The sequence below is a fragment of the Aspergillus caelatus genome, assembly GCF_009193585.1.
Source record: "Aspergillus caelatus strain CBS 763.97 unplaced genomic scaffold BDV27scaffold_469, whole genome shotgun sequence".
Classification (NCBI taxonomy): Eukaryota; Fungi; Ascomycota; class Eurotiomycetes; order Eurotiales; family Aspergillaceae; genus Aspergillus; species Aspergillus caelatus.
The window spans coordinates 1-13,100 of NW_022475732.1; the positions used below are offsets into that span (position 1 = coordinate 1).

Here is a 13,100-nt window from a genome sequence, read left to right on the forward strand (position 1 = left end):
AAAAAAAAAAAAAAAAAAAACCAAAGAAAGAAAGAAAGAATCAGATGGGTGCGTTGTTCTCTGCTCGCAGGCTGGCGTCCTTGCAAGCGAAAGCTAAGATAGCTCTGACGTCAGTACACCTAAATGTCACTGACAACAATTGGTAGAAAAGTAGTACCGAATCAGCAAATGCACATCTCAAGAACAAATAATGCGTGTAGGTTATCTTCCCACGCAAGCAGCTTCTGATCAATGGCGGTTGCTTCTCGTGGTTCTGTGTCCGGAGAATTGAGAAAGAATGATGGTGGGGTTCTTTAGTGCGGGGAGCTTCGACAAATATTACGCCGGTATGAACTGAACACCAGAAGTACGGCGCAGTTCCCAGAAAACTTAAAAAAGTTATCTCCACCCAAATTTCTCGCCTCAGCTCAGTGGACCCAGACAGGAGTTTTTCAACCACCACTGTTTCATAGGTCATGACGGTTAGATACATACTACTTCAGCACTCCGGGCACGCCATGCCCCGCGCAGGTGTTTACATATTTCATCGGTAAGTGACTCCACAACGATAGCTCCGGTATTCCTATTAATACACATCCAGACCTCCCGTAGGGTAAACAAAGCGATAGACTTGGTTGGTCAATGTACAATATCCTCGTAAACTGGTCCATATCATATCATATCATATCAGGGAATTCTGTATGCTGCAGGAACGAAAGACGGCCCGATCCACAACACCCGGCGCAGCGCTGGCCAACCACCAGGAAAATGTACCACATCTCGAGGAAAGCGTGCGGCGCGCTAAGATAGACAGCGACTAGGCTGTCGTCGCATACCTTTTCCTTTGATTTTCCGCCGGGGGGGGGGTTTCTAGTAAGTGCTCAAGGGCCTCAGAAATTGTCCTCATGTCAAGCAATAAACGGAAATTTTTTCGACAATAGGCGCGTCGCATCTTCGGTGCGTCCATTCCAGGAAATTAGGGTAGACTTGGATCGCAACCGATTCCTTTTGGAAAGCAGGGGAAAGTGGAATCGAGCAAGCACAAAGGAACATAAGAAAAAAAAGGGGGGGATGAACACGAAGCACATGGGTATCCGCCACGCATTCAAGACAACCAAATCACAGGAGACAGGTATTTACCAGTAACCACGGCGGTCATAGGGCACATATTCACCCCGTGGGGGACTTCGGGGCCGTCCGTAAGGCCTTGGTGGCATATACGGATCCTCATACCGAGGCGGCGGCGGCGGCGGCGGACGGACATCATAAGGATCATCATAGGGTCGACGTGGAGGTGGATAATCATCAATACGAGGACGGGGAGGAGTACGGCGTCCATAGCCATCACGGTCATAATAATCTCGGCGCATTGGAATTGGGGAGCGCTCCCGGTAATGAGCACGAGGACTGTAGCCCCGAGGTGGGGGGAATCTCCGGTCGTACTCATCTACGGGTGGATAACTCCGGCGAGGGGACCGAGACCGGTAAGGATCCCGGAAAGGGCGCTCATCAACAGGCTGGATCTAAAGAATATTAAAATGAGGACCTTATCCCAGCTCCTTAGGCGGAATTTGGTTCTTACATCTGCCACACAACTCACTCGGGAGCCTTTGAAATCACGCCCATCGAGCTTCTCAATGGCAGTCTTCAGATCATTCGCAGTCTCAAATTCAACGAACCTTGAGGATTAGTGTTAACAGGGTCCGAGAGCCGTCCTGGTTATTATGAATTGACCCACCCTCTACCAAGTTCACGGCCGGTTTCCGAGTAAACGACATCAAGACCCGCTCCACGTGCGAAGTCTTTAAGGTCCTAGAGAATTCCGCGGTGTGAGTTGATTTCCTGGTGCAATAGTGGAGTCCGGGATTATCCAAGGGAACGCATGAAACAGAATACAAAAGGAAACAGATTCAGGCCACGGTTTCACCAAACTAAACGGAAGCTCCAGAAACGGCCTGAGTCCATGCTGCTAGTGGGTATTCCGTCCAAACGGGATCTTCCAACGCCTAACCTACCACAGCTCCCAGGGCAGCTGAGGTTCAATGAGTGTGCCTTGGAAGTACCGTGGGTGCTAGGGTTGGAATCGTTCCTCCACCGGGGAGGATATCCAAATGCCATAAATGGGAGGTTATACCATGGCCGAGTCGAATCCTTGGGGAGTGCTATCCATGCGAACAAGGCAAGAGACATAGGAAAATCAGGGGGTACGCGGGGTAGTATGCCACGCACTCATCGGCCAAAGTGCACGGCGTTCCAGGAATCCTGAGAAAAATAGACATGGGCTGCTAACCTGCCAACTTGTTTCCGGGAGTCCAGAAACCATCATACGGTAGACCGTGCGACGGGGACGAGGCATATTAGGACGGTCCATTGGGCCAGGGAAGTTCTCCTTGCGACGTGGCCCCCGCGCGAATTGTACAGTGAGTCGCTCGCCTTTAAAATCACTGCCATCTGTAGAGAAGATCCGGTCAGACGCGCAATTAGTCCAGGAACCGGCGCGAAACCGAATACATACGGAACGCTGAAGAACAACAATATTAGCCATATATACGCGCTGTCGGGGACCAACCTCCTACCTGGTACAACATCTCTAGCATCCATCGCATCTTCATATTCAATGAATCCGAAACCGTTCATAAGCTTGATCTCTGTAATCTTTCCGGAGCCATGGGTGCTAAAATGTTCCTCGATATCCTGCTTGGTGACTGAAGACCTCCCATGGCGCCCACGTAGGGCACCGCGAGAAAATGTTAGCTCATTGCAATCAAATATAACAAAGTTATCCAGAGGGTGCTATGGGTTGCCAATAGGAATCCGGAGTTGGAAGTGCTTTAACAAAAGAAAGGACAGAGAATAAGTGCCGGTCCCTTCTATAAGACAGGCACCTGGCGAGCGTTGGGAGAAAACAGCGGATGCAGCGCAATTCCCTTTGTTGCGCATCAGAGCCAATGAGAGGAGAGCCTTGGCGATCCATCGGGGCATCCTGGTACTTGGGGCGCAGCAGGCTAGAAGGGCAACATTCCGATCGGGCTGGAGAATCGAGGGGAACCTTTCAGAGAAGAGATTGATAAACGGCAGCATACCATTGCGGGGAAGATTCCCGAGATAAAGTCGCGTGGACGACACTTCAGTCATGACGGCAAAGAAGAATGGCGTCTAGTACTGATCAAGTAAACAAGAAACCCCAGTACGATAGTTCTGGCCTCAGGACCCGCAACGGCCAAAAAGTACGATGAAGATAATCACTTCCAGGTTAAACGGCGATATTCGACGCAAACCGGGGGTAAGACGAGACCTTGGGATCAAGAGGGCCGCGGTCCTAACGGAATAATGGCTATTGTTCCTGAATTCCCAAGTGGGACGCTGGTCCAGAAGGTTGCTGGTGGCGCCTAATTAGAGGGCAATGGGGATCTCGGTGGCTTAACTTAAATCGCTGAAGGATGACCCTTCCAGTGTTAGATTATCGGCCAACAGAATATACTAAAGCTAGATAGCGGGAGCAGAGAAAGAAGAGAGTGCGCGAGAGGAGGATAAGGAGAGGGGAAAGAGTTGAGGGAGGCAGAGTAAAAAGAGAAAGACAGAGAAAGATGGTCTGTGTTGACCGCCAGACGAAACGGCAAGAACCAAAAGTTTAAAAATAAACTGGTGCAAGGAGAAAAGAGACGTCAAGTACCCCGTACCAACAGTGACCAAGGCAAAGTGACTTGTCTCTTGGAGCTTTCCAGCTGGAGGAAAACAATGCAAAATCAGTTGAGCCAAACAGCGTGACGGAGAGCCTTCGCCTCACTTTTTCTGGCGGGTCCACGTGGCCCCGCCAACAGCCAAAGGCAATCAATGAAATTCCAGCCTTGTGTTGACCTCCAATCAGACTGCATGCATCAATGAAATAGAGAAGTAAGAAAATGTATGCATGGATTCACACTAGTCAAGGGGTTCATGACGGTCAACTGTATTTTCTAACTCGGAGAATAATGGATACTGCACTTTTTCTTTAAACTCCCGAGAAGAGATTGAATCGCACACACCGTGAACATAAGTTACTAGTCGTCGATTACATACACATTACACATGTCAGCAGTCAGAGCCTGGTACTGGCACAGCGTACATGTTTGTATGTTTGTACCTATGTACATACATACAAATGGGTCAGTATACTATTAGTATACTCGGAGCACACCGTACCTTTCGAGGTATTTCCACGGTTCCGTCCCATCAAGTCCCCACGGGGATGAGCCGCAAGACCGATTTGGGGTACCTTACTATAAAGTTGTAGTACTAAGTCCTACACTTCATCTACAGAGGATCATGTTACGGAATATTGCTTTTATTTGGTTTGCTACGGTTCCTATTCTCTATCCCACTAGAGAAACATTGCGAAGTCACCACACAAAAAGAAGAAACATAAATATTTGAACAAGATCTATATACAAGAACCCGGCCCAATCCAATCAGCTGCTTTTATTTTATACAAGGCGAAATATGACAATGGAAATTACCTAGTGATGACCATACCTAGATCCAATACCGGAGTCGATCAGGTCATGAAATATTTGGGACCCTCACCACCTTGAGGGGTTTGCCAATTGATATCTTGTGTCGGCACCTTGATGTCACAGGTCTTGCAGTGAATGCAACTAAAGGCAAGATTAGTACATGGAAAAGCCATGAGAAAGCTAGTCGTGAATCACTTACTTCTGAGCATTGATTTGGAACCGAACACCGTGCTCCTTGGTCGAATCTTCAACATATTCGTATACTCCAGCGGGGCAGAACCGGTTCTCAACCCCCTTGTACTTAGGCCAAGCAATGTCCTTGTGCTTATCCCAGTCTGCTACCTGCAAGTGTACCGGCTGGTCTTCCTCGTGATTGGTACCGGTCCGACTCACGCTGGTCAGAATATCGAAGCTAATTACGCCATCCGGCTTAGGGTACTCGATCTTCTCGCACTCAGAAGCTTGCTTGGTGGCTGCAGCATCTGTGCTATGATGCTTGAGTGTCCATGGGGTCCTGCCCTTCAAAACATAGGCTTCCAACCCGGAATACATGATGCCGCCGTAAATACCGAGCGGAGTACTGAAGGAGGGTCTCATGTTGCGCACCTCGTACAGCTCCTTCCAGATCGACGACTTTCGAAGAGCATCCTCATAGTCAAATAGGAAAACGGTTGCATCGTCCTGCTTACCCTGCAATGCTGAGAAAGCGGATTCAGCAGCCAGCATACCCGACTTCATAGCCGAGTGGGTACCCTTGATCTTAGGAACATTCAAAAATCCAGCAGTGTCACCGATCAAGGCGCCACCAGGGAATGCACACTTCGGGATCGACTGGAAACCACCCTCGTTCAGGGCCCTGGCACCATACGAAATGCACTTACCACCCTCCAGGACCTCTTTGAAAAGAGGGTGGTGCTTGAGCTTCTGGAACTCCCCATACGGCGAGAGCCACGGGTTAGGATAATCAAGGCCAACCACCATTCCAACACTGACCATGTTATCCCCGAAATGATACAACCAAGATCCACCATAGGTATCCTTGGGAAGCGGGTAACCCATAGAATGAATAATCTCGCCCGATTTGAACTTCTCCGGCTGAATTTCCCAGACCTCCTTTAGTCCGATTCCATAGGTTTGCGGTTGACTATCGCGTCTGAGATCATACTTTTTGATGACCTGCTTTGTCAAACTACCATGACAACCCTCTGCCAGCAGGGTTATACGAGCGTGGAACTCCATACCCCGCTCGAAGCTCTCCTTAGCTTTGCCATCACGGCCTACTCCGAGATCGTTGGTTGCGACACCAAGCACCGACCCGTCAGGCTTATAGACCAACTCACTGGCAGCAAATCCAGGGTAGATTTCCACACCCAGCTCCTCGGCTCGCTCACCCAACCATTTGGTCAACTCGTTCAAGCTGATGATATAATTGCCGTGGTTGTTCATCTGCGGTGGCGCAGGAATGGGAATTGCCGAGTTCTTAGTCAAAAAGCGCATCTTGTCTCCTTTGGCCGGTGTGGCACCCTCGAATCTTGAGGGATTATCCTCCGAGAGCCAGTCTGGTAAAAGCTCATTTATAGCGGTCGGTTCTAGAACATTGCCCGAGAGAATATGTGCGCCTATCTCGCCTGCCTTTTCCAACACAATAACACGAAACTCTTCGTTACCAGCTTCATTGGCCAGCTGTTTTAGGCGGATCGCTGCTGCAAGACCAGCAGGGCCTAACCGGTGGAGGCATTTCATTAGCTACCTAGATCTCCCAGTAGGATATTGAGCAAAGTGAAAGGGGAGACCCTTACCGCCACCAACAATACAAACATCGACCTCGTCCGATTCCCTTTCCACTTGGCGAGGATCAAAGTGGCCATTCTCGTCTGTGAGCTTGTTGGATAGCGACTGCGAGAAGCATCGAAATTGGCCGAGAGTTTGACTCGGCGTGAAGAGTGCTGGCTGACGGGTTGTCTTCCGACCGGATGTCAAAGCAGAGTTTCTAGAGCTCCGAAGAGGGGTCGCGGCAGATGAGAACGAAGCTCTTGAGAATCGGGCGGAAGCAGGTCGCAGTTCGCGCCTTAAGAGAGGCAAAACGGCTCCTTTCGAAGCCATCGCAACGGTAGAAAACGGGTAGGAATAGATTAGCGCACGGTTTAGAGGCCTTATATGCCGAGCAAATGCATGACAGAGAGTATACAGCGTTGTTAAAAAGGGCCCGAGGGGAAGGAATTGGATTAAATGGTTAGAATCGGTACTGGAGCACTCAAGGTCAAATCCCCTCCGTCACCGGCAAAGATAAAAAGGTGACTAAGTCCTCTTTTAGCGGGAGGCTAGTGGTCAGTCTGCGTTACCGCCTACCCGAGGTAAGGACGACCAATAGGAATCGCGGCAATAGGAATCACATCCGCCTCGTTGTTCCGCTGTTGGCCCGCTATCCGTCGGAGTACTGGGGACATACAGCCTATATACTTGTAGTATCCCTCCTCTTGAGAAATTCGGAGTATGTAGGCGGGGTTCGGTCTATATAGCTGCTGATGCAAGCTTATCACGTTTCGCCTGATAAGATGCCATAGTATCTGTGCAGGTTCAGCACTTGGTGTACCGAGAAGGAAATGACCCTGCTAGTCAACTACATGATAAATATACAATCACATGAACGATAATCTCACGTGAAGTTCCATGGGAGGAAGAAGAGAAGTTGGAATTCAAACAAGCATTTCATTCGCGCGTACTGCACGGAGGCTAGTACTAGTAGTAGAGAATGGCTTTGATACCAACGCGGGCATGTGATGAGACGGAGAAAAGAAACGCCATCATCCGAACCCTGCACGCTTTTTTGTTTAAGAAAAGCTCCATTCCTGGAATGGACTCGAAACGACGACTCGTCCAGGATACACACTTGCAGACTCAACGTTGAAGACCGTTGGAATGCTAATAGAAGCCTAATAATATACATAAAAGGCACATCTTCACTGTTTCGTTCAACCGTCCGATGTGTATGGTATTCAGCATACCGCCGAGGTATGTAAAATACCAAACCATGCGTTATCAAAGTAAATACTGTACCCTAGGAGTGAACACCTGTACAAAATCGGATGTTTATTGTAATTTGACAGATCATGGGATGTGCATTTCTTTTCAAAAAGCAAGTTCGGTGGATCACACAAATTTGGCTAAAGATCTGGGGAAAGCGGTCGGCGCCACCGTGTCTCGAGCGGCGATTGTTGAGGGTCCAATTAGGACACCGTAGCCTCTACGGATGAGACGGCAGACTTTTTCTACCTGTCAACCTCAAGTCCCTGCCGAGAGGAAGGATCAGGTTTCAAGTTTTCTTTCTTCGCTCCTTTATACATACATATATATATATTTTTTTTCTGGCTTTCAAGGTTCGCTCAGCCATGATGTATAATTTTATTTTGCAACGCTACCTACCCAGAAGGGCAAGAAAAATAAAGGGAAAGGAGTCAGAGAGAAGTTGTGTCCATGGGTGATGGAAGAGGGAGAGGCGAAATTTTTGTTCAGTTGCCTACCGTTAAAGCGGCACGATGAAAGGGAACGAGGGCGCGTCGTGAGGGAAACCCCGAGAACAGCAACGCGGAATGATTGGAAGAAAAAGGGAATGGATAGGCTGCGCGGTGGGACCGAACATCAAGAGCAGGAGGACAGCGGACTGGAGGAAACGACAGTGGCTGCAACCATGGCGCTGACCGGGAGAATACGTAAGGGGGCAACAGCCAAACAGAGCGTGTACGACCTGGTGGGGCTCCCAAACAGATTGCGTTGAGTGGGTCTGTTGATCAACAAACCAGAGATGACGGAATCGAGCTGGGAAGAAGGGTTGGCCACCCAAGAGCCGCTAGTGGAGCGCTAAGTCACTGAGAGTCTGAGTGAATCCATGGATGAGCGCGACCATCATCGCTGCTTTTGCCGCCAGCCAGTCGCCGGGCCCAGCCCCCCCCCTGACGCCAGCACTCTCGGGCAACTGTGAGTCAGCCTATATAAAGGCCCAACCTCCCACTTTCTGATGCTCTTGGAATTTTTGATCTTGGTCTTGGCACCGCCCCGGAACGCCATACAGTCGTCTTCTCTCCGCCCTCCCCTCTACCTCTATCTCTCCACACTCCCGCCTGATACAGGTCGCAGAGCTTTGCTTTCAGCATTCTCTGATTTGGTGGCTAAAATACTCCGGGAAGAAAACTTTTAGGAAGTTTCAAAAGGGAAGAGAAAAATATTAAATATTTTTCTTCCTGCACAGTTTCAGATATACTTACTGGAACGGGAAGCTTGCAACCTTTTTTACTCCTCAGGTGTCTATCTTCATACGACACACTGCAAGAAACACTCTTTTCGCAGATAGACATTGAAATTCCAGGAAAGGAAAAAGAAAAGCAAAAAAAAAAAAAAAAGTTTTTTGTTGTTTGCCTTGTTTGCCCGAAAAAGCGCATATTCTTTCTTGTGTCCACTCCCTTCACGTTACTGTCCATTACTCTTTCCCCATTATAGCTGTGACAGTTACCCCGTTGAGTTAATATCCTAGAAAACACTTCACTGTGCTTTTCTACTTCCCCTACTCTACATCACTTTGATACTTGACTTCCTGGTCGGGTATCCCTTCTCCCCTCCTGTCTATCAACATTTCACTTGTTGTTCTTGTTGGAGGTCTTGCTTGACTTGGCCGTGAGCTCAGTCCCGTTTCGCTTCTACACGAAGCGGTTTACTGTGATCAAACACAAGGCAGCTTTGCTGTCGGGGAGACATTGAGTTGTCCATCTCCACAAAGGGTATGTTTTCTTGCTTTCCCGCTGCGAAAAAATTTTTCTGCCTTCTTTGACCGCATCTTGCCTCAAGTTGTGGTCATGTGGTGTTGTTGCTAGACCGACTTGTTGCATACATTTTATGTATATGTCCACTCAATATATTGTTACCCTTGAATCATACTCTCTGCCTGTTCGCTGTCACACTGGAGTCGCACGTTGACTGACTGTCCTTCGGGAACAGACTGCCAATCGAAGCTCTCGTATACAATCAGTTTTTGGCTGGTCTACAGCTCGAGTATCATCTACTCACGTCGCAATGGATTCTCTCACGACCCATCCCTCCACCGCGCAGCAGGCCCGGGCCTTCACTTCTCCTGCCTCTCTGTCCTTTCCCGGTGGTGCCGGTGACTTGACGCCGCCTTCCGATAAAGACGGAAACATGGCGATGAACCTTCAGGGTGCAAACGGACATGTGAACGGTCAGCAGCAGGGAGGAAATGCCACCAACGGCAACGGGGTGACACCCGCTACTCCTGTTGCGACTCCGGGTGCCAACACTCCGGGGAGTGGCATTGTGCCTACGTTGCAGTGAGTATACTCTTGCTGTCTCTTCTGGTATACCAGAATGCTGAACAAGGATATTCTTCTTTAAGAAACATTGTCGCTACTGTAAATCTTGACTGTCGCCTTGACTTGAAGACTATTGCGCTCCACGCAAGAAATGCGGAGTACAATCCAAAGGTATTGCATTCCACACCTCCCTGAGCTTTGACTATCAGGGCATAGTGTGGCTGAACTGCTCTTTTCTTCTTAGCGTTTCGCGGCCGTGATCATGCGTATTCGTGAGCCCAAGACCACCGCTTTGATCTTCGCCTCTGGCAAGATGGTTGTCACTGGTGCCAAGTCGGAGGATGACTCGAAGTTGGCATCCAGGAAGTACGCGCGTATCATCCAAAAGCTCGGATTCAATGCCAAGTTCACGGATTTTAAGATCCAGAACATTGTCGGCTCCTGTGACATCAAGTTCCCCATTCGCCTGGAAGGTTTGGCTAGTCGCCATCATAACTTCAGTTCTTATGAACCTGAGTTGTTCCCTGGTCTCATCTACCGTATGATGAAGCCCAAGATCGTGCTTTTGATCTTCGTCAGTGGCAAGATTGTCTTGACCGGCGCCAAGGTCCGTGAAGAGATCTACCAGGCATTCGAGCTGATCTACCCTGTGCTTTCTGGTACAGTACCTCATATTCCTGTTCGTTTGTGACATTCATACTAACTATTCGCAAAGATTTCCGCAAAGTCTAACAAGACTGATGTCGGTGCTCGCTTGCATAGGGTGGTCACCCTTCAAGCCCTTCACCTTTTCGCACCCATGTATTAACATTTGCTCTTTTTCTTGTTGACCCTTTTTTTGCTCCGCGAGATTGTATCATGAACCAGGCAGGACGTTTCAAGTTGGCTTGGTCGCGCTGCCTTTGAACTCGCATATCACGATTCCTTATGCTAGCATTTCTACGGCGTTCTAGCGATTCGGTTTGTTTTGGTCGTCTGTTTCAACAAACTAAAGTCTTTTTTACAATTAGAAGTCGCACACCGCAGATTCAAGGGGGCGGTACTGTGCGCTGGTCGATGGTTGCTCCCTCTTAATTACTTGTTTTTGCGTTCTTTTGCCTATCGGCTGCTAACCCTTTCATCTTGACCCCTGTCTGCATGGGAGTGGTTCTTCGAGCCCTATTTGTTCTCACGACTCTTTCAGAAGATGACGGATCAGATGGGAAGAAAATAACTGCGATATTCCTCTAGACCTTTTAACGGAAGTGGACGAATGCACTGGCTGGTTGGTGAATCAGGCAATGAACCTGGTTCTTGTGGCACGATCTTTTTTTAATTTTCCTCGATAGCCTCTGGACCAAATGGAGTGAAAACCATGCAAACCTGTTCCTACTCGTATTCCATTCATCTAGGCATCGTACATACGTCACGCAGTTCTTGTAGACTTTTCTTTCAGCAAGGAACAGATCAGTGTCCTGTTACATTTTAACTGTGCAACAGTTTATGTTAGACTGTTTTGTTGGGCTTTTTATATACAAGGTATATCTACAGGGGTATATCTTATGTGCAGCCTTAGTACCACCCAATTATAGGACGCCCTTCCGCTGTGCTTTCTTAGTCTTGGCCAGCTCGTCCATCAACCGCAAGCCCTTGGCACCAGACCGGCTTCCATCACCTTCAAACTCGCCCTCCACAGCCGCCGGCCATTTCCAAATCTCGCCCAGCTCCGGCTCAAGTTTCCCCTCCATAGCATCGACGATCTTGTCCCCAAGCACCGGGAGGAACTTGTACCCGTGCCCACTGCCACCTGTAGCGAGGAAGAGATTCGAATGGTCGGGATGATAAGTGATAATGAAGTGACCTTCGGGTCTAGTTTTTGTCAGATTTCCCGCATTCCCAGTATGGGTTCTTTTAGAGTCAACTTACGTGTCTGTGTACCAGCAGACTCGAGTCTGTATGAATGGCCGGTCACCCATGCTAGGTAGTAGATTTCTCAAGGCGGATCGTAGAGCTTCTTCACCTTCTAATGGAACCGGGACCCCGGGTTCCGGCAGACTGACTTCCATCGTTTCTCCCTCGACCCCGGGAACGGGCACGTTCTTGGGGTTGACATAGCCGTAGGCGTGACGAGCGATCTTCAACAGGTTCTTGCGTGGCGGGATGATGAAGAAACCCGTTGCGAAGTTAAGGATAGTAGGCATGTTCTCCAGCCGCCGCTGCTCCTCATCGGAGATCTCGACGAACGCAACCGCCTGGCCCGTTGAGAGGGCCCGGCCGCGGAGGTCGACGAGCTTACCCGTCCAAGCACCCGTCGCAAGAACGACCAGATCGGCCGTGAGGGAGGATCCGTCTTCCAAGAGAACACCAGTCACTTTGCGCTGAGAGGTACCGGCAGATTGGTCTGCGTAGAGGAGGCTCTTGACTTCCCCGGTTTTGAACGTGACCTTGCCCCCTGTATCGAGAAGCTTCTTTGCGTATCGAACTCCGGCTTCGGCGTCCGACCAGCCTGAACCCCAATTCACGTAGCCACCCGCCACATTCAATTCCTCTCCGTATGCGTGCGCCACTCGCAGAACATCTTTTTTGGATGGCAGTAGCTCGACGTCGTTTCCTAGCTCTTTGACATTGTTATAACTCTTCCTGGCGTATTCCTTGCCATTTGTATTTCCTTCTGGGTAGACGAGAAGTAGTCCGCTCTGGATGTATCGGTTATCTTCGGCGCCCCATTCGGTGTTGCGCCAGCGCTCGATGGCTGCGTCTGCGAGTTTCGTGTACACGGGGTGCGAATAGTCAGCGCGGACGATGCGTGAGGCGTCAACTGAAGAGCCTTCGGGGTTGGGAATCGTAGGCGATGCCTCTAGAACGGTGACTTCGCTTGTTGGATGCCTCCGGGAAAGTGAGAGGGCAGTGGATACTGTATGTTGGAAAGAGAATCAGCGATCGTGAACTCCCATCAATAATTTGTTAAGAGCCAATGGCATTTCGTTTGTGTAAAATTCAAGAATAAAAGCAAGATTAGGAAATACCAGCTCAGTACGTCCATCACTCACATCCGAAGACACCTCCACCTACGATGAGGATTTTGGGTGGTAAAGCCATGTCTTATGCCGTTGTACTGGAAAGACACCGTCAAGAAAGAACTACTCCGTTGCGCCTTTTCTGCAAAATGGACACAGAGGCAGAAAAGATGCGGAGAGAGAAGTCCGGGGGACCTTTAAAAAATAGTGGCTCCATGTTCGGAGCGATATAGGAGCACCGAAGATTTAGTTGCCGATATGACAATTGATAGGCTCCCTATCGCTCTTGGCTTGTTTTTTTTTTTTTTTTTTTT

General features: G+C 49.3%; 5 protein-coding genes across 5 annotated transcripts; 1 reads left to right on the forward strand and 4 right to left on the reverse strand.

Moving 5' to 3' along the window:
* Positions 1 to 9: 9 nt before the first annotated feature.
* BDV27DRAFT_139401 (uncharacterized protein) lies at positions 10 to 846 on the reverse strand (the record flags this gene model as incomplete). Its single annotated transcript, XM_032069449.1, has 2 exons — positions 158 to 846; positions 10 to 93 (listed from the first exon to the last, which is right to left on the reverse strand). A coding segment is annotated over exon 1 (172 nt), but the record flags the coding sequence as incomplete, so codon positions are not given.
* Positions 837 to 3,743, reverse strand: BDV27DRAFT_139406 (putative pre-RNA splicing factor Srp2). The gene is made up of 7 exons (XM_032069450.1): positions 3,063 to 3,743; positions 2,556 to 2,684; positions 2,495 to 2,500; positions 2,270 to 2,430; positions 1,718 to 1,791; positions 1,562 to 1,658; positions 837 to 1,502 (listed from the first exon to the last, which is right to left on the reverse strand). The coding sequence occupies exons 1-7, from the start codon at positions 3,112 to 3,114 to the stop codon at positions 1,116 to 1,118; spliced, it is 906 nt and encodes a 301-aa protein (XP_031920467.1). The 5' UTR covers positions 3,115 to 3,743; the 3' UTR covers positions 837 to 1,115.
* Positions 3,744 to 4,324: 581 nt separating this feature from the next.
* On the reverse strand, positions 4,325 to 6,851 carry BDV27DRAFT_87187 (electron-transferring-flavoprotein dehydrogenase). The gene is made up of 4 exons (XM_032077829.1): positions 6,272 to 6,851; positions 4,672 to 6,193; positions 4,476 to 4,613; positions 4,325 to 4,399 (listed from the first exon to the last, which is right to left on the reverse strand). The coding sequence occupies exons 1-3, from the start codon at positions 6,573 to 6,575 to the stop codon at positions 4,514 to 4,516; spliced, it is 1,926 nt and encodes a 641-aa protein (XP_031920468.1). The 5' UTR covers positions 6,576 to 6,851; the 3' UTR covers positions 4,325 to 4,399; positions 4,476 to 4,513.
* Positions 6,852 to 8,841: 1,990 nt separating this feature from the next.
* BDV27DRAFT_139420 (TBP family protein) lies at positions 8,842 to 11,150 on the forward strand. Its single transcript, XM_032069451.1, has 5 exons — positions 8,842 to 9,244; positions 9,462 to 9,808; positions 9,874 to 9,961; positions 10,035 to 10,449; positions 10,506 to 11,150. The coding sequence occupies exons 2-5, from the start codon at positions 9,537 to 9,539 to the stop codon at positions 10,520 to 10,522; spliced, it is 792 nt and encodes a 263-aa protein (XP_031920469.1). The 5' UTR covers positions 8,842 to 9,244; positions 9,462 to 9,536; the 3' UTR covers positions 10,523 to 11,150.
* Positions 11,151 to 11,231: 81 nt separating this feature from the next.
* BDV27DRAFT_139421 (NAD(P)/FAD-dependent oxidoreductase) lies at positions 11,232 to 13,013 on the reverse strand. The gene is made up of 3 exons (XM_032069452.1): positions 12,820 to 13,013; positions 11,696 to 12,683; positions 11,232 to 11,638 (listed from the first exon to the last, which is right to left on the reverse strand). Exons 1-3 carry the CDS (start codon positions 12,866 to 12,868, stop codon positions 11,356 to 11,358), a joined length of 1,320 nt encoding a protein of 439 aa, XP_031920470.1. The 5' UTR covers positions 12,869 to 13,013; the 3' UTR covers positions 11,232 to 11,355.
* Positions 13,014 to 13,100: the final 87 nt, after the last annotated feature.